Raw genomic sequence first — 21,118 nt, 5'->3', positions numbered from 1 at the left:
CTCAATTATTATCATTGGGTACATTAGAAATTATATAAAATCATTCTTTAAGCTCGGAGCATTGCTCGTATTACCTTATTCAATAAAATTATCTAAAAAAATTGCAATGTAACTGCATATTAATAAAGCAATTGTATTATTGTTTTTCTGCCATGTTTCAGCCCATGTCACTATGCACATATTTTAAATATGCAAACGTTAAAAGGTTGAGCCAGCAAGTCTGGAGAAATAAAACAATATGTATAGCTCCTTTTCTTCCCACCGCCTTTCTCTTACATCCATGACCTCCCTGCTCTGTGCACGAGCATGCTGGTAAATGCAAAATGTACCTTTCTAGTCTTCCGACCACTCAAAGCGCCTTTACTCCACATGTCATTCCCCCATTAACACCTATTCACACAGTGATGACAGGGTCTACCATGCAAGGTGCCACCTGCCCATCAGAACTAAGTAATCATTCACACCTCATTCACATCCCACCACACACCGATGGCGCAGCCTTCGGGAGCAATTTGGGGTTAAGTGTCTGGCCCAAGGACAGGTCGACATGGACTGGAGGAGCCGGGGATCGCACCGATCTTCCGATTGAGGGACGACCCGCTCTACCCTCTGAGCCACGGTCGCCCGCATGATCACCCCTGATGTTGATTGGCCGGAATCGTGTCGCGCGAGTCAGTCAGAGTCAGAGTTTGTTTCCCATTTACAGAGCCAGGTCTGCGTTTAAACATCACTTTTTTTTTAGCACACACACAGAGCGGACAGCTGGCAGACCGGGAGAAGATATTTGACATTATTTGACAAAAAGGGTATTGGATTAGAATAGCTGACTGCACCTAGAAGTGCTGAAACACATCAGTGGCTTACCCTGTCTCTATGATACTGTGGTTCAGAGGTGCTATCACACCATATTATACCCATTCTAGCATACCCAGACATATTTGCCAAAGATTCAAAGCACTAAAGGCTTTCTTACTCATATGCCATTTGATAAATATATGAAATACATGTAACTGCGTGTAAAGATAGGTACCTTAGGGTATATTAACAAAGAGGGAAGTCAGAATTTGCAGCATTTGGTGAAAAAATACCCAAACAATAAAAAAAATCAAAGGGTACCATATTAAAAGAGTCAGCATATTTTTATACCAGCTATTGTATTTTTCCAATGGAAAAACAAAAACATTCACTCAAAATCTCTTTTGAAGTAAATCATAGTTTGAAGTTGAAAACTAAGCGACCAGTCTGCCACGTGCTGTGTGCTTCTCACACAACCATAAGCCAGATGATGTTTTACCATGCCCGTATGGGAATGCCATGCTCTGTGAGGTTTTCCATGGGTAACCACATATTAGAGTCAAACTCAATCTCGCCCTCTTTTTGTCCTTCTCGCTCATGATTACAAATCCTGTGTCGTAATCTCTTTCTCTTCACATCTGTCTCTACCACATCTGTGAGCATGTCCGCTTTCCATTAAACACATCCGTGTAGCCGTTTCCTTGTAATTACCTTTAAATTTAATGATTAAAAACCATCAATTAATGAAACACTAAGTAATGACAGGCCTCAGCTTGTTCATTGCTTTTTAGCAGAGCATTTCCGTCAAAGACATTTCCGGTAGATATAAAAACTGGAAAAAAAAATCCTCAATTCACTGATTCACTGCAAGTAATTATTGCTGTGTACTTGCCTCTCACCTTACATCTATACTCTAAACCTGCATCATCTCCTTCCTCTAAACAGTCCTGCTGACAGCGGTCTGTTCTCACCTGTAGTAGCTTCGATCTTGTCTGCTTCACTTTGGATTTCTTTGACGACAGCATACACCTGGACAATGTAAGTGACTCCAGAAGTCAGTCCTGCGATGAGGTAGGAGTTATCTGTGTTGGAAACCCGAACCTAGGACACAGTGGTTTGATACAAAAGTGTTTAAAAATTGAAAATGATGGTTCTATGCTACTTCATTTATTTGACATATAGATATGACGAAACAAAAAAAACGTACATGCTCCTGGGTACTCTCATCATTTTTGGGATGGTATGCCAGAATATAATACTCTGCCCCACGAACTGATTCCCACTTAACCAGGAGGGAGGTGTCAGTCACCTGGACCAAGCGCAGACCCTGAGGACTGTAGACTGACAGAGAAAGAGAGGGAGACAAAAAATGAACAGAGGTTGTCGAACATTTTAATAAAATGTTTTATCACTTTTAGAGCTGACACCAAACTGATTCAAGCTAAGGAGCCCGATTCAACTGCCACTCATCTCACCAGAATCATCAAAGTGGCGGAAAAGTCTAGTTAAGAAACAACGGATCATTCCATCCGGGCTATATGGGGGTGCTGAATGTTTAATTTTTACATATAATTGCTTGATTTCTTCCAATTAATTGTGATATATAGCCTATTTGGGTACAATTATCAGCCTATTAATATTACTGTTTAATGTGAAAATAACTTATGTGCATTCAATTAATCTGCTTAGTGTATGTGAACAAATCACCATGTATGCAAGGTTGCAAATTGCAGGACCATTGGAGCAGTATTTTGGCAACAGCCTCAGAAAGACTTAATTACAATATTATAAGGCTACTGTTTCAGGCTTTTCAAACAACTAAATAAACTCAAACTCATAATTAAACCAGAACATCATGAACAAAAGCAATGTGTTTTCTTCCTAAATCTGAGATGGAAGTTGGGAAATAAATATTGCTTTTCAGTGGTTATACGAGGCCAAAGGAGCTCAATGGAGATGATGTGAAAAAAATATGGCTGGGGGCGAATCAGAAGGTGTATAACTATGGTGGAGTACAATAACATGAAAACAGCCAAAGGACAGAAGACGACAGCGAGTCAGCAGTGCTGGGGAGGGGGCTTTCCAAAAAATAAAAAATATGATAGAAGGAAATACATAGAACACTTCCTAGAAACGTATGCATATTTTTCGAGGGGGGAAATGTGAGATGGGTGGTGAACACTTTCTTTTGGCAGGGAAGGAATTCACATCAGGTTCAGAAGCCGTTCCACAAGGCCGAGTCAGGAAGCTTTAATATTTTTCTCAAATGTGGCAATCCTTTTACATTCAGTAGCAGTTTCTACTCGAAGCAGAACTATCAAAAATCTTTACCTTCAAATAAAATCTCCGTACAACTGGGGTGAATTAATTAACATATTAAATTTGTAAAAAGTGGAAACTAAGAGTGATTTGTGTCTTATCTGAGGGAAATATAACTGCAAAAAAATGTTTGGACTTCTTCAAAAGGCTATACATCTGCACCAAGTAAGCACTAAGGAAGTACAAGTTAATGCTCAGGACAAACAAGTAATGAGGAATCTATTTGTTCCTCTGTGTCCTCTTATCTTTCCCATTCAGTTGTAAATATTAAACATGCCAATCAAGTCTCTGAGACAATTCATTGACACAGAACTTAAAAAAGCGGCCCAAAATGGTTTTGAATTGAGTGGCAAAAATGAAAGGGTGCACTTTGTTGAATAGAATCTCAAATATTTGTGAGAGAGTCAAAGGAGCTACATTAAGAATATACAATCCATAGTATCTGCAATGTGTTGGTACAGCGCTAAAGAAGTTAGTATGTTCACTTTTAATAATCTCCCCCGCTTTATACTGAGATTATCTCATTAAATGTGGTTGCTGAACTTTCCTCTTTTTTACTTGGATAGACAAGAGGTCATGCTTCAATAGTCTTTTTTATTATTAAAGCACCACTTGTTCTCTAAACCACATGGCATCTGCCTTTGATAGTTGAGATAACACATATTAATATTAAAACTATAATGACATCAATGTCAAGTAATGAATCAGCACAATACTGAATGTATATTAGGCCAAATAAAACCATACCCGAGTCATGCATTCATCGGGAGCTGATTGACATCCATCACCCAGGTGCTGAACTGGCAAATAGCCACATAAAACAAAGAATGTCTCTTCTTCTCTCAGTGCTTATTACCACTACTGTTACTAACACCTAAAAACAACACTATGTTTTTGTTTTTTCTTACCTCACACTTTCCCTTCCTCCCTGACTTATCCTCTGACATGGTGCCACTGTTGATGTTGGACTCCCTTTAACAGCAGCTACACACGAAGCTGCAGATCGGTTTCTAGCTGTGCTCAGACTGCATGGAGCAAAACTCAGCTTGAAGAAATAAAATCACCATCAAGGGTTTGACATAGATGACCTACTGTGAAGACTGGTTCAGGACCTGCAATTGGTTGTGGAGCTTCTTTTGGTGGGCATGTGAAGCAAACGTAAAAAATCCCTGGCTTGTGCTCTGGGTTACATGTAGAGGAAGAAATACCATGGACAAATTTAGCCAGAAGTTTCCATATATAGATTATTATTTTACTTTTTTAAATTTAAAAATGTATTATTCTGATACCAAGATACAGTATGAAAAAGATAAATTGTGTGCCATTCACCTGCAGCTGAATCTTCAAGATATCCTTTGAAATAACTGTCACAGTGTGAACTCTGTGAATTAAACTGTCCATGCCTCACTGGTGCTGCTCACCTTTCCGCTTGCCTGGCCTTAAATTGCCATAAAATGCAATTTTGTACTCTGGTCCTGAGGCAGTACAGTAATAGCAGTTTGGTGAGGAGTGCATTTAGCAGGAAAGGCAATGATTCTTCTTCGAGGGTCAAAAGACTGACGGGTGTTCTTATATTCCCGTGGTATTACAGTATGTGACCTGATGTCATATGTTGTGTAGAGGCCATAACTGTCAGAGGTCATGGGGTCAGTCCACTGAAAAGGCCCCATCAGCTGCTCAATCTGAAATAACTGTTGGAGAGATGCTTTGAATTCCTAAGAAGTATAGGTCACTGTGGCTATCATGATAGCATGCTTTAACTTTAGGTTAGTCAGAGACACTTGCATCAATGAACTGTGCAGCGTTTACATCATATCCAAAATCACCAAATTCACCATTTATCGCAAATAACTAGGACTGAAATTTTTCTGAAAAGACTGCTCGTTGAGGGAGCGCTCAGGGTCAGCTGGTTATAATCATTATATCTATATAAAGTCAACAGAATCAAAAGCCACACAACATAAGAAAGAGTAGGGGTGGTGGAGAAATAGGTTCCAATAGCGCATTTCATTCTAGATTGTTCTTCATCTGGGCAAAATAGCTGGAAAATTAACATTTTAAACTTTTTTTTTTCTTCTTTCTTTAAATTGTGCTGCACCTCTAGTTTTTGGAGCAAGTAGCTCAGTAAAAAAAGCTATAAAGTGTGTTATTTCAATGTGTCAGGAACATTTAACCAGCATTTTACAATGTATACTGGTCATCTCCTTTTTTAGGTTGCATGCAGGTTGTAAACATTAATTTGACTACTCAAAACTGAAGTGTTTCTGCAGATCTTAGAGTTGTAGCAATTCATTATAGTTAGTTACTTGCAAATGTAAAAAGGTAAATCTCATTGGATTTAATTATTGATTAAAAATCATTCCTATTTAATACTACTAAATTAATACAATTAATGATGGCTGCATTTTTATTTAGCTGCTTTTGTTTCAGGGCCCTGGTATTGTGCATGCTGGAACACAAGCATGAATTATTGCTGCAAGTTTTAAGAATTAATTCAGGTAGATCCTAAAGGTTTTTACTAAATGATATAGGCAGAAGATTTATATAAAGGTGAACTGGCTTCAACAGTTATAGTGTTAATGGTCCTAAAGCTCCTTTAGCGTCTGTGTTTTCCATGAGATGGCAGTTAACATTCACAGCTTAATAACAGCATCGAGGTGACTTAAGAAAAAGGGTGAAATGTGAATCTTAATTCTCACGAGAAACACATATCAAACTAAATGCTAGCCTGGGTCATAAAAAGTTATTAGGCTGCACCCCAGATATATAATTCACCCATAAATAGATTATGATGGAATATGCTCTCTCTCAGACATCATTCATCCCTTAGGAACACATCAGAAATGTCACTGGTAGCTGGTATAATAAAAATAAACTGTGTTCACAAAACCTGTACGAATGATCTGTGTCTCACTCTGAGAGGATCAAATAGAGAGGAACATATGGTGGTGAATGTCTTTTCGTTCTCACCAGAATTGTCAGACTCTCTGATCATAGTCAACAACAATGCAGATTTAGTCCACTTTAGTTTAGGGCCCTGGTTGCACATTCAATTATATTTAAATTAAATGTGCTGCAATACGTAGATTCACATGCAATGTGCCGCGAACAGCTGATCCACTGAAGGCCCAGGTAGAAAATCCACAGCCCGCCAGTGCCTTTGAGTGAATGTAGAGCCTACGATTGAGGAAGTCATCATGGATTATTAGCTGCGTTCCTTTTAATCTAACCATGATTTGTCTGAGTCCATACTGTTCTGCCATAAAGGCTTCCAGACAGTTATGAGACAGAAGTTAAGGGTTAAACATAACGTACATCTTTTGAAGCGTAAACTTATTGTCCTATTCGGAAACGAGCTTGCAAGCTTGCTAGTTTAGCTGAAATGACGTGCTACCATAATAACAAAATGGAAGAAAAAGGCACAATATGGTGAGAATATATCAGCTAACTGTTAAAAGGTTGGAGATGAGCGACAGGTAGAGCAGGGTTGTCCTTCAATCAGAGGATCGGTAGTTTGATCTCCGGCTCCTCTGTCCCCCCAACTTGCATGTAAATGTTGTATGACTGTTAGTCACACTGTTAGTCCTGATGTGCAGGAGGCACCTTGCATCCCATCAATGTATTAAGGGTGTGAATGGGTGAATGGGTGAATGAGGACAGGGAGTGTTAAAGCGCCCAGAAAACTAGAAAACTACAAAAGCGCAATGCAAGTACAATCTATTTAGATGTTGAGAATGACGTTATTTGCTACTGTATTCACCATTAGCATTTCAGTTCACGTTAGCTAAAAGTTCACCAACTCACTTAGTACTCCCTACCTCACCAAACTTCAATAACCATCTCATGTTATTTCATGAGTTATTACACATAAAGTACACAGAAACGTTTGTGTTATCACGCATTTCAATAACTTACCTAATGAACAGTCTTCGCCATAAAAGCCCTCTTCACAGATGCACTGGCCATCCACACACTGGCCGTTACCAATGCAGTCATTGGGACACTTCTGGACACTGCAATGCTCGCCGGTGAAGTGCGGGAAACACATGCATTTTCCATTCACACATTGTCCCTTGTCGTTGCAGTTGTCTGGACACATCAGCTGGCTGCAGTCCTCTCCCATGAAGCCCTGGTGGCACACACACTTCCCATTCACACATCGGCCGTTGTCATTGCACTCATCAGGGCAGGACGAGACTGAACAATCTGGGCCTTCCCATCCTGGGTTACAGAGGCAGCTGCAAGTGTCCGGCTGGTAGGTACCATGGTCACTACAGCTTGTGTCCACGCCTTGAGAAAGAGCAGGGGGAAAAAGTGTTTTTGCTTAGTTGGCAGTTCAATTATTTCATAAGCCTACTGTAGGTTATACGGAATAACTCATGTAAAAAATACTTATTTCAGGATTTAAAATAAGATTGTTTGCAGCCTCCTCCCTACTGGAAACTCCTATTTCCAATTGTTTACCTTATGAACGTATCTAAATACATTACCTAAAGTACTGCATGCTTCTTAAGTACAGTTTTCAGGTATTGGCACACTTTACTTGAATAATTCCCCTTTATGTTAAGTCTTCACCACAACATCTCAGACGACAAAATTGTACTGTTTAATACATTTTGTATCTAGTCCCTTAATACATTGATATGTAATATCATGATATACATGGTGTATTGTTGTATATTGAGCTACATAGCAGTATATAAAGTAATTAAAATTAGCTCCACCTTTACCGGCTGCAACCAGCATAAACGTGATGTTAATAAATATAATCCAGCAATTTAATACATATGCAATGGGTACCTTTGATACTATATATTTTGTTGTTGATACTTTTGTACTTTCACTAAAGTAAAATATTGAATACAGGACTTTTACTTTATAGCATTTTACTCTGTGGTATTGTTACTTTTACTCAAGCAAATTATCTGAGTACTTCTTGTCCCACTGCCTATGAATTGTGGGTCAACTATATTAGGTTGTGCCACAGTTTACCTGCAGCCCCACCGCTTCCACAACATCCTTGAGTACACTGGGTCTTTAGGTAGTTGACTTCTTCCTCCAGTCCGTTGACTCTGTACATCAGTGACTTGAAGCTTTCAGACTCTCCACAGTCACATTTTGGTGCCTGCAGCTTGATGTTGTGTCTGAATATGATGTCGTTGTCTCCATCTGTAGTGGTCTGCAGACCTACAGAATAGAACATAAATCAAACTTGTTTTATGTCTAGATGTACTGCCACACATGAGACAGGATATTAAATATAATATATATTTTCAGGTTAAAAAATATAAATAAGCATTACATACTACTAAAAAAGGCAAAAAAATGACAATTATATTGTAAGTAGTTTAATAATATTCATATAAAAATAATCATCTTTCTTAGGAAAACTGATCATTTATTCCACTCTGGTTGTTTACAGATTTGAATCCAATGCGCTGAGCTTTCTGTACACACAAACTCAAACACTACTCATCTCAGATGCATTCTCTCTTGCTCTAACTCTTATTTTTGTTTATGACCTGTTTCGTCCTGGGTTGGCAGGAGCTCAAGTTTACAACTAGAGCTCCCCGGGATGTCGATTTTATAGACATGGCTGAAGGTGACTCCCTGCTCTGGGGCTGATGGGTCTGGGTGGTTGGTTGCGGAGCTGAGGGGTGACACAATGCAGAGTAGGACCAGTAGGCACAGAGCCCTCCACAGAAGTCTCGTGGTCATGGCTAAAGGACAAGATAAGTGCAGATAATTGTTACATTGTTACGTCTTAAACATACCTTTAGGAAACCTCTTTGTAATATCATTTTTTTTATTGGACAGCATTTGTGAGCATATAGAGTACTGACTAAAGGGTAATACATTTCAAACTGTGATATCTCAATTAAAGTAAGGATTGGCTTCTACCAAACTAAAAGCATCACAAATGCATTGGTTCCATGAAATAATACAAAAAGAAAAGGGGTAGATTGTGGTTTGAGCATTGTTGATAGATGGAAAACAAAAACAGAAAACAAGTAGTTACTGTTCGAAGAAAAATCTGGTATAAGACATGCTAAACTTGGCATTTCCCAAAAGGTATAGGATTATTCATTTTGCTAAAGTAGTTTTTTACCTTGCATGGTAGAAACATCAATAGGAACAAAACAAAACTCCTCACTGCTGACTGTGAAGCAAATCAAGTTCCCTTCCAAGATTCTCACACAGAGTGGCATGAGACAAATCTTCATATGGAGAGGAAATATATATTCCATCTGTTTTTTAGTGCGAGCTTATACATTTTGTAGTGATTGGATCTTTGGCATGAACGATGTGTAGCAGACTACCGAAACTGTAGATGTTTATCGTCATGGCTGACTGGACATGAGTCTCCGGGTTGAAAGAGGGTCACGTTTGTACTTTCCAGTCAGCGTAGAGAGCTTAAGACTGAAATACTATCTGAACAATGTACAAGTTACATTACATTCAGTGGAGCACACTACTGTATATTTAATCTCAATAAACCTGAACCATTGTGTCAATGTGGTGTGTGTGTGTGTGTGTGTGTGTGTGTGTGTGTGTGTGTGTGTGTGTGTGTGTGTGTGTGTGTGTGTGTGTGTGTTCGTGCTGTGCTTTCATTCCACAGTATGGCAGCAGAAAGTGAGTGGTCATCACTTTGCCAGAGAGCATTTTGCTATCGTCTGAACCATAAATTGTGTTCAGTCGGGCGTTTCAGAGCTTCAGAAATGTATCCACAGTGATGATGTCATTGCGTTTAATGACAGTGATGTCATGTGAACTACAAACCTTGTAGCAGAAAGTGGCTTCTCCGGGAAGCCAAATTACATGCTTTCAAAATAGTAGGCCTGTTTTAACCTTTAATAGGTCTTTTTTGGACTTTGGTCTGAATTTACCATTTTGGTGTAAAAGTTGATCAAACTGTGCTGATCCTGTGTGGTCTATGGAAACTCAAACCCTCTAATAGAGTGACTGAAAAGAAAGTAATAAAATGTTGCGGGCCCTGCTGATTGATGCTTGACAGCTGGAATACTGCATAGCAATATGCAGTAGCTTGCATACTTAAAATAAATATGTTGGATTTGTTTGAAATTAGACAGGATAATTAAATGGAACATGCATACTCTGCAAAATCCCTAAGTTGGTATTACACTACGGGATACAATGTATGTAACCAAAGACAGAAACGTGAAAGAGAAACCGGAAAGTTTCATCCCATCATTTTGTTGAGCAAAGAATATTTCAGTGCTGAAACTATAAAAGTTGAATAGAATATTCATATTTTTTTAAATGTAGTAAAATGGTTGTGATGTCTGCTTAATGTAGCAACTTTGAAGAGGAGAAATGGACCAATTGGAAACCAAAATATTTGCTCGTGGAGCATCAAAAACTAAAACAGATGGAAAAGTAGAAGATCCGCCGAGAGAAAAAGAGATCCTAAAAATCCCACTGGACACTTTGTGAGCATTTGCCAGAACATTAACATGTCAGCGGGTTGATCTAAAACCTGCCAATCCTGCATTGATACCATTATCAGATTAACAGATATTCTAAGAAAAGATCCTTTGAGTATGTTAAGCTTCTTTTTCAATAGCTAAGGTGGAAAGATACTCTATTGGATACTATTTGTTTTCAGTTAAATAAACGTTGGCCTATGAATCCTCCCTCTAATGATTTAAACAGGTTGTAACTCAAGGAGTTCTGCGATTCAAAAGTCTCCAGTCTTTTGGATACACGTGTAATTATCATGACCTGTTTCTAACTTGTACAAACTCAATACAGCTGACCTTGTTTGGTTATTTTAGCTACTTGACTGCTGCTGGTCAAAAGCTTGAGGTTGGAGACCGAAGCCTGAGCAAGAAATCCGAGTTATATGACATCACTGAGAAATTGCTTTTTTCACCCGATGTGGGGGCCGAAACGTTAGTGGGTCTTTTATCAATGTCCAAGACTTTGGAGGGCAAACTAGAGATGAGGTATAAAAGACATTAAGAGAAGGAGGGAGACAAATGGAAAGTAAGGGAAACAGAGATGAAAAGACTGGATTGAGAGAGAGATTAAGTGAGTGAGAGAGAGTGAATAGGTGAGAGAGAGAATGATAGAGACAATGCGTTTGAGTCAGTGACAGTCTAGCAGTTAGCCACATTATAGACAGTAAACTATAGCCATGTGGAATGGGACTTAACACTGGCACATAGAGATGCTTAACAAGCATGTTTATAGCTCCCTGTCAAGGTTTTTATTTGATGCTTGCCATTTTCAGGCCCTTTTCGTATTTCTCTAGGAGGAGATAGCACTGTGACCTTCCAAGCATAACAGAGGGCCACTACTGAGAGCTAAGATTGTCCCGGTGTGGGAAAGAGAGACAGATGGAGGGATTAATGGAGAGAGGAAATGGGGACTAGAGAGGGAAGTGGGGCAGTCACATATGAGAGTTACTGCCAAAGAAAAGGATTGATGGATGGGTGATGGGTGATTGAGTTCCTGTCTGTACAGAGACAGATATGTATATACATAAACAGATAGTTTTTCAAACTGACCTTTTCCCCCTCTGTTTAGAAACCAAATGATGTCCAAACGACCTTCGCAAAAACAACTCCAAACACTTGCTGTGCCAGTAGGTGGCGAATAAGGCCACAGTGACGATACGGCAAATACCAGAGAACAAGATTCTTAGCATGCAGAGTTAGCTTATTTTACTTTGGCAGTAGCAACTTAAAAAAAGATGGCGCCTCCGTTCGTGCAGAAGTCCTAAGATAAAATAAAAAGTCATTAGACTTAGCAATGCTAACGAAATGTAAACAAACCGGTAGTCCACCATTGTTGTTATTGCTTTTGGCACCGGTACACAAAGCAACAATGGACATTGATAGATAGATGAATTTACTGTATAAATTGATGAACAAATGCATCGATGGATGAATTAGAGAAACAATGGATGGATGGACGGAATGAGGTATATCCTCTCGAATAGTATACATTATGTTGGCTACTTGAAGATATATTAAAGATGGAGGGAGCAGGTCGTTGGACAGTGAAATTATAGGAAAGAGTAGCTACAACTGAATGAAATACTAGATTTATGCAGCATTAACCGGCTGTCGTCACACAAAGCAGGACAGAAGGTTTTTTGCTTAATTATTGTAAAAGACAGAAGGCATTTACTGGTTATTCTCCAACGAAACTGTAACATAAAGATGTTGAACTTCGGTTTGGCATCAGTGTGCAGCACATTCATGATCCAAAAGCAGTTGACTGTCATTTGTCACTCCAAGTCTACATGCTTAATACTAAAGCAGGAAAACAGAATCGCTTCAGTCCAGTGGACGCTCTCACTCATCACATGGGCCAATTCAGATTGCATTTCAACCTGGCTTTCAAACCATCTCAAGTCAAATTCAACATGTCCATGAACACAGTTAAAAATTCCTTCCTGACAATAACTTCTCTATGTCAAAGCGCAGCTATGTCAATGAGCCTGTAAAATGTTTGTTGACTACATGTGATGTGTGCTCACTCTTTTATACGGGAGAAAGAAGTGTGTGGGACTCAGCCCATGAGCGTACAGTATGTGTACAATATGTGCATTGAAAGCTTCCAGAGACGCATGTAACAACAGCAATGTATTCCCCCAGAGACAATACTGTCTAGATCCAGACACATTTCACTGAAGGCCTCTTGACAAGCTGTATTTGTGTCTGTCTGTGTCTTTCTAAAAATATCGGTGTTCTCTTTGCGCTGAACAGTGTACAGTGAATGTGCTTAACATTGGGTTGAGATAAACAGGGAATAGGAATGGAAAACCACAAGTGAAACGGAGACAAAAAGCTGCATAGACAAAACAATTGTATTGGGAATACAGACATGTACCGAGAGATAGGCATAAGAAGATGATTTGGTCAGTCCTTGAACATTTGGCCTATCCTCTCTAGCCATTAAGCATCAGGCAAACTGTTTCGCCAGCTTTCAACACAAGACAAATCGCATTGGACCAAACCAACAAGCCTGGGAGTGAGAAGAAGGGAGGGTTTAACAAAAAAGGAGCAGCTAGGTCAAGCCTTTATGAGTGGTTGCAAATGTGTGGACGTTCCCTTCCCTTCCTTTCCTTCCATCACAGCAGCTTGCAGACAGAACGGGGAAACTAAAATGAATAAAACAAAGCTGAAAGCAATTATTGTCTGAGAGCTGAGCTCATATCTCCACAATTTTGTCTGCCTCCCGCTGCCTTGCAGACCACAAGTAGCCCTTGATAAGGCCCTCGCTTCATCAGAACTATAGAGGCATCATTCCCCTTAGTGGGTCTGCCAGATGAAAGCCTAACCAACTGAAAAGAAAGAAACACAACCTGAGCATTAATAAAAACCTAAGCCTAAATTCAAGACAGAGATTTTTGAAATAATACAAAACGTGTGCCCCGGGGACATTTTCAATCAGTGAGAGTAAATTAAATAAACTGGAGTTGTGAGGTTTCTGTGAAAGCAGTAATGTTATGCAATCTGAACACTTTTTTACAAGCTCTCTCTCTCTCTCTCTGTCTCTCTGTCTCACACACACACACTATGTCTTTCTCTCTCTATCATTTGACATGGCTGAGGGCCCACATCTGTAGCTCATTTTGCGAGGGCTTCTATGTATTCCCTGAGCCAGCACAGTAGCATTAAAGGGAAATCTACTGGATCGACAGTCCTGTGAGAATATCTATCACCCCGGCCCATAGTTATTATGAATATTTATGTTATTATCATAGAGAGAAATGCAGCTTTGTTTACAGACAATATAGGATTATCTACAATACAATAGGAAACTGGATATATATACAAAAAGGAAAATACATTTGTTCATTTATACAATATTGTCTTCAGATTTATGAGTTTCAAACTGAAATACTAACTTTTTTAAAATACAGGATTTATTCAGCAACAGACTATGAAAACAACTTCAGTGGTGGAGGAAGTATTCACATAATTTACTCAGTAAAAGTAGAGATACAACACTATGGAAATATTCAATTTCCTGCAAAAAAAATGTCACGAAAGGAAAAGTGCTCAATGCAGAATCACCCCTGTCAGACTCATCAACAGGTAGTGGTGCTCAAATGTTGGGGAGTTGAATCTATAGTAAAGCATCTTATAATATAAGTTATAGTAACTTGTAAAATAGTTATCAGTTAAAGGTTTAGTCTTAATTTAAAAATATAACGAAAGCTGTTAAATAAATGTACTGGAGTACAAATTACAATATTTGCCTATGAGAGATAATGGAATAAAAGTATAAAGTAGCATAATATAATAATATATATATATATATATATATATATATATATATATATATATATATACATATATATATATATATATATATATATATAATATGTTTTTTTATGAATCCAAAAAATATGCATTTGATGTCTCAAAGCCCCATCCCATATACATATTCATCACTGATGAAGATTTCCACAACATTCTTATTGATTACGTGTACTCAAACTAACATACGAGAAGCATCAGTCCCTTCATACATTCCTAGTGTCAAGTTAAACTTTAGACTGTCATGCAACTGACAACAAAGTCGAGGTGAAAGGCTGCAGGTGTGGACTGTTAGATCCAAGTCTTACTTAATCAAAGCCTGCTTTGCATAAAAGAGGTGAGACCTGGATAAAGAGAAAAGGAGAGAGTGGGGGAAATACCATGGGAGTTCAGATAGAGATAGAGAGAAAGAAAGGGAGATGGGAGAGAAAGAAATAGTAGTGCGAAATGTAGTGTGAATCAGAGAAAGAGTACCCAAAGAGCAGAAAACACATAATTGGTCCCATTGGGATGGAAATAAACAAGAGCGCAACATAATTAACGACTTTGAAATAACAACTGTCAGCCAAGGTATTTTTTTCTCTTGATAACCATGTTTAGAAGTGTCTTAAAATAAATTAATCTTAATCTCACATTGAACTGAACCAAACATACTAAAAAAAATACAAAAAAAGCCTAACATTCAGGTTAATTGAATGGCTATATTAACTACTGCTATAAAAAAAATGTAAAGACACATTGATAGGACAAATTAAGTCCCATGCATAATCACTGAGACTGATGAAATTAAAATATTGCCTTACCGTCCTCCACTGTCTTTCTTTCTATCTTTTCTCTGAAGGACTCAACGTTACCAAGGCTCTCCCTCTGCCACCTGTTGACAAGCCCGGGCCAACGATTCAAAGACCTCCACACTGCCTGTAACTTTTGCTCTCTTCAATTGCTAAAATCTCTCCCTGTAGACCAATGGGCAGTTAGTTTGGGAGTGTCTCCTCTTAGTTTGGGAGTGTCTCCTCTCCTCCTGAAGTGATTGAATGAAAAAGGAGAGGGAGAGGAGGAGGAGAACGATAATGAGCAGCATTTACTACTCTTTTCATGTCTCTTACTTTGCTTCTTTGCAGTCTCAACACGTTTGCCACTTATTAAATAGCTCTAAAATTATAATATGAATAATATTTTCCCACTTTCCAGTATATATTTGGTGGCTGTAGCAGAGGAGGTTTACATTAACCTCTTTAGCAGAAGCAGTACAGGGTCTCAAGCACAGTTACTGGATAATGGTTGGATTCAAGGGGAAAGATCGAAGCCAAGTCGGTTTTGGATAGAGGGAACCACTTGGGCGAGGTTATATTTGACAAAAAGCATTTTAGGGCAAAGTTGGATTCAAAGGACATGGCTACAGCAGTGACATACAGATCCCATTAAAGATGAAGACAAAAAAGGGTCCTTTGGGGCATTTATTGTTGGTTGGTTGTTTGGATTGGCAATGAGACACCAAGAAGTCTTGATTTGAGTTGACATTTATGTAGTATTCTCTCTGAAATATTCCTTAGGTTATATCTGTAAGGCCACCACTAAACATGCTAGGACGCATGACAGGTTAAGTCCTTCAAGCCGACAGGAAAACCATAAGCGTCTTGATCAATAATCCCTCCAGACTGCATTATGGTCACTTAAATGCAAGCAAAGATAAAAACATTCTGTTTCAGTTTGGTTTCATGTTAAGTATGTATCTATACACATTAAGATGCAAGCAGCTAAGTGCACACAAACAGAACACACACGTCAGCTTCTACATGCCGCCATGGCCATCACCACAGACTGAGGTGTCAAGGTTGGCAATACTATACGCTGACAGCGGCTGTTTGTCTCTAAATATATAAGTATGGTTTCGAATTTCTGTGTGAACACAGAGGACTGTGGGATTGTTGAGGTGAAACTGGAGTTGAAGCCGAGGAGCCAGGTGTAGCTGTTTGTACAGAACAAATGCGGCTTGAACTTTTATTCTACTCTTTGTCGTGTTGGAAAACTATAGTTTTTTTTGTCTTTCTTTTGACCTAATATCTGCTTGGCACCATATCCCACTCAGCACACATGAAGGCTGAGACTGAGATAAAGCAATGAACTGTATAGCTACTGAAAGGCAGCATATAGTAAATTATTACAAACACAAAGGTTTACTTAACATTTTGGAAAATATTCTTGTTTACCTGGCTTAAAAGATATTTAATGGCAATTCCCTGTGATAATTATTTAAACCTGCATTACTCTACTTGTTGGTCATTTGTAGGCAGTTTTACAAGCTGTAATCACAATCTTGACATAGTTTCACCAAAATGATATGGCTAACTTGTTGGCAAGTGTTGCCTATTTAACACCAGACAAACACTGAGCAACATTATATTCATTCAAGTATTTTTGTCCGACATTCAGGTTCCATTTAGCTCCGTTTTGGTCTCCACTGACTCCTGAAGGAAAGATTTGCCTCTAAATCCTCCACCATGTTGTCTGGCTAGTTGCAAATTTTGTCGGTCTGCCATTTGGTGCTGAGCAGGTAATGTGCAGTGAGTTTATGGGAGTGTTTTTCTGAGAACAGCTTCATCTTGAAATAACCATTGAACCGTTGTCAATCTGAAAGTATTTAATAGAACTGCTTTCAGGTGTGGTCAGTACGTTTTGCGTTGATTGAGGACGCAATTGGGATGATGGGTAAGCCATGAATGAAGTATTATCATATTTGCCAGTTTTAGAATGAAAGCAAAAAGAATGAGGACTATGTTGATAATACTGAGGGGTAACACAACAAAGATAATATCTGTCATTCTGCTACAGTGCTTTTGGAAGCACACTGCTCCTTTGGGCCGAGGACAGCGATGAATAAATCACCGGATGCTCCATAATGACACACTCATTATAGTAGGGTTTACACTTCTTCTGGAAGTTAAAATGTGTTCTTGGAAAATCACTGTATGTAATGTTGAGCCTCAAATGTGGTCCTGCAGCACAGCTTTCTCACCAGCTCGTGTCCATAATCAGAGAGGAGGACACTTTCAATTATGTTATGTTATACAGAGAGAATAAAGACTGCAAAGATGAATCAAGTTGCCTTGAATTTTCACATCATCGTGTTGACATACAAAGCTCTGCAGTTTGAAGATGAAGAATGATGAAGAATGTTCTGATATCCCCATAGCTCATTAGCCTCAAAAGACATTTCCCCTCACCGTATTGGTTATACTTCTGAAATTAGTGACTGAGGAGTGCTGTCATATGGGATTGCAAAATACTACAGTGTAGTATACATAAATACTACTATATGCAACAGCAGGAGGTTCACAGGAAGGCAGCAGGAGTTTGCATGTCCGGTATGTGTGTATGGTGGTATCATGATTAGCATGAACAGACAGTTAATTGCTTATCTGAGATCAGCTTCAAATGTTTGGACCCAATTACCGACTCCTTCATTTGGACATACGTAAACCGATTCCAAACCAGCACGAAGGAATGCAGTAAGACACACACACACACACACACACACGCACACACGCACACACACACACACACACACACACACACACACACACACACACACACACACACACACACACACACACACACACTGACCAATCACTCAAAAAGCAAAGTTGTCAACATGCTTGTCACAATTGTCAGCAAGCTGTAAGTTTGTATTTCAGCTGACACTTTGTCCACAAGTGCATTTGCTAATTTTGGGAACATCCGGTACATGAAAAGATCTATTTACTTTGGCCCTTTGTTGTTGGGTTGGAAATATCGACCGATCACAACCATTCAAAACATTCTTTCTGAGAAGTTACTACAGTCAGCGGCTGTATAGTTACTCTGTTTGGTGACTGTGGCTCAGTGGTTTGCATGCCCGTCTTTCAATCTGTGGTTCGAACCCCGGCTCTGCTAGTCCATGTCATTGTGTCGTTGAGCAAGACACTTAACCCCTAATTGCTCCCCGTCGCTGAGCAAACATGTAAGTCGCTTTGGATAAAAGTGTCAGCTAAATGGGATGTAACGTATTCTGAATGAAATTATAAAAAAGTGTAGCCGGTCGACAACCTATCCATTCACCTCTGCTTCTGCGTTCAAACTTAACAAATGTGTTGAATCCTCAGCTTCAGGGACTATAACAGATACGCAGAATGTCAAACCGTTCATGCACTCGTCTGTTGCTCTGACATGCAGGGTGAGAGGCGATGACATTTACAGCACTTCAAGGGACAGTGAGAAAACATATCATGCATGTCTCTACACTTTCAGGAAATGTGAGTGTTACTTGGTGGTTTCCGCCAATGTCGGGAAACGTACCCCACATTAGTAGCAGCTGTAACAGCAGGGTGAATTTTATATTACATTTCCTTTAATGCGATGCATGTCTGTACTGTGTTTTCTCCCCTTACCCCTGTTCTTTTTTCAGACCAGAAGTTGGTTGACACTATCAAAATGCAAACCATGACAAGCTCAAAGGTCAACCTTCTTAACGTAAGTATGGTCTACTCCCATTGATTTGGCCTGCACTTACTGTAAAAATCAAACTTCAACTATGTTCATCTGTCAGTTTATTTTACTGTCTTTTGCTGCCTTGCAGTGCTCATTAAAGCAAAGTTATGGCCATCATTATGTGGGACTGAGGTGGATCTGCTTCCTCTCCCCTGTGATGCTTTCCCCTACATTTTATTTTAAGCACCTTGACTATGCATCAGCAGCCTCTTACTCTATGCGATGAATGAGGCTGCCTTATTTTATTATCACACACTAACTGTGACATTCTGGATGGGAAAAATGAAATAAATAAATGTTCCAGAAAAAAAATGGTGTTAATAGAGACTGAACATGTCTGGAAATGAATGGTGGGCTGCACAATTACAACGATCCCTGTCTTTCTTCTGTTCTCTTGATGACAGTGGGAAATATTGGCCCTTTTGCTTTTCCCGTAGGTGCAGAGATTAGAAAGATTGGTCATAGCATGTGGTTTACAGTTTTCTCATGTTCACTACACACTGAGAAAGCTTTAAAAATAGTGTCGGTCTTCATATATTTATCAGGATAGGAATATTTCATCGTAAGTGAAAGAATGTCCCTCACTATGGTTGTTCATTTATTGGGTGGTTTGTGATATCAGCAAATACAAAGCCTGGCTGTAAACCATAGCCCTAAAGTATTTTAGCCCGTAAACTGCAGATAGCTAATCATAGATGTTGTCTTTGGTTTAAGACATTTTGGCAGGGCAACAATAGTTACAATGTTGCTCATTTAAGCTGAGAAGAGTCATTAAAAGCCTCAACATGCCACATTCTTTCCTATGAGTATACGAGAGGAGAGAAAAGTTATTAGTCACAATAAAATGAAAAGCTTCACCTTAATTGTACAACCTCATTACAAAAAGGCAGTGCTATTTTTGAATTAGCCTTCTTTCACAGGAGTCTTGTTAATTTAATTTTTGAAGAAGTACAACATTTTGCAGTGCTGTCTCTTACCCACATGCATTTGATCAAAGAGTCATTATAATGAGCTAATACATCACTAATAACTAATAAATCAAACACAACATACTTACATCAGACTGTGAATATTCTCAAATTGTGCAAGGATTTTGATGATTTTATGAGCATTGCTGACATACCTCGATCTTCAATCCCGGCATGTCCTCTTCCGCAGATTTTGGATTTGAGTTTGATGCTAAATAGTGGAAGTAATTTACAGTCCACTCCTCTATGCCTGCTGCAGCTCTTTACTATCATCTTGTTCTTCCTGCCAACCATTTAGCCTAGCATAAAGACTGGAGAGTGGGGGAATGGCTAGCGTAGCTCTGTCCAAAGGTACTCTCAGACAATCCACCCATCAGTATCGCTGAAGATCACTAATTAACATACTTTGTTTAATTCCTACAAGATCTGAAAAATAAAAAAGATAAGTTACCGAGGGATTGTGTGCTGGACTTTTTCCTGAATAGGAGCACAAACTTTGTTGGCACTGTGAGGTTTCTAGGCCACTGCCTCCAGTAGATGCTAAGCTAAATTACGCGTCTCCCGGCTGTAGCTTCACATTAAACAAGCAGATATCAGAGTGGTGATGATCCTCTCATCTTTCCGACGGGAAGAAAGCTAATAAGCACATGTCCTAAAATGTCAAATGTGTCCTGTAAAGTTACACCTAAAAGTTTAAACCTTTGCACTGTAAGGTTTTAGCACCCATCATGGGAACATTTAGCCTGAGGCTACTGACCACATCAGCGTAAATGATAGAGCATTTATAACTACTGCATGTCTACCTGTGCTCAAACAACCACTTTCAGTATCTTAAATGTGAAGCTTCATTGGATCGTTTCAAGTAAATACACAAAAAGCACATTAACTCGACGCTTTGAACCACAGGGTATATTTAATCACCCACAGGCTAACTGTGGTAAGGGGAACGGAACCTTCACTGATTGTTTATTTCCTTGTGGCTCTGGAAACTGTTGATTGAGAGAGCTGATTGGTTCTGAAGGGGAGCTACACTATGAGGGGCTTTGTGCGAAAATGGGAACTGACAGATGGATCCAAATAGCACCATCAGATAATCTAACACATGAAATATGTTTAAAGACTGACTAAATGTCGGGCTTGTCTGGGGGTTATTAGGCTAGATTAACACAGCACAACTCAAAGATGGCAATTTGCCATCCAATCTAGTTGATT

General features: G+C 39.1%; 1 protein-coding gene across 1 annotated transcript in view; it reads right to left on the bottom strand.

Annotated features, from left to right (window-relative positions):
• Positions 1-15,251, bottom strand: part of tnn (tenascin N) — a gene marked incomplete at its 3' end in the record, with an annotated part of 34,181 nt that extends 18,930 nt beyond the window's left edge. Inside the window, exons 1-6 of the mRNA XM_079216760.1 lie at positions 15,215-15,251; positions 8,634-8,834; positions 8,107-8,301; positions 7,030-7,404; positions 2,003-2,136; positions 1,767-1,896 (exon numbers count right to left, since the gene is read on the bottom strand). Of these exons, the coding sequence (XP_079072886.1) occupies positions 1,767-1,896; positions 2,003-2,136; positions 7,030-7,404; positions 8,107-8,301; positions 8,634-8,832 (1,033 nt within the window). The 5' untranslated portion in view covers positions 8,833-8,834; positions 15,215-15,251. The remainder of the gene's footprint in view (positions 1-1,766; positions 1,897-2,002; positions 2,137-7,029; positions 7,405-8,106; positions 8,302-8,633; positions 8,835-15,214) is intronic.
• Positions 15,252-21,118: the final 5,867 nt, after the last annotated feature.

Source organism: Taurulus bubalis, assembly GCF_910589615.1.
Source record: "Taurulus bubalis genome assembly, chromosome: 1".
Lineage (NCBI taxonomy): Eukaryota > Metazoa > Chordata > Actinopteri > Perciformes > Cottidae > Taurulus > Taurulus bubalis.
Note: the sequence above shows the minus strand (reverse complement) of the source record. Positions and strands in the feature narration are given on the sequence as shown.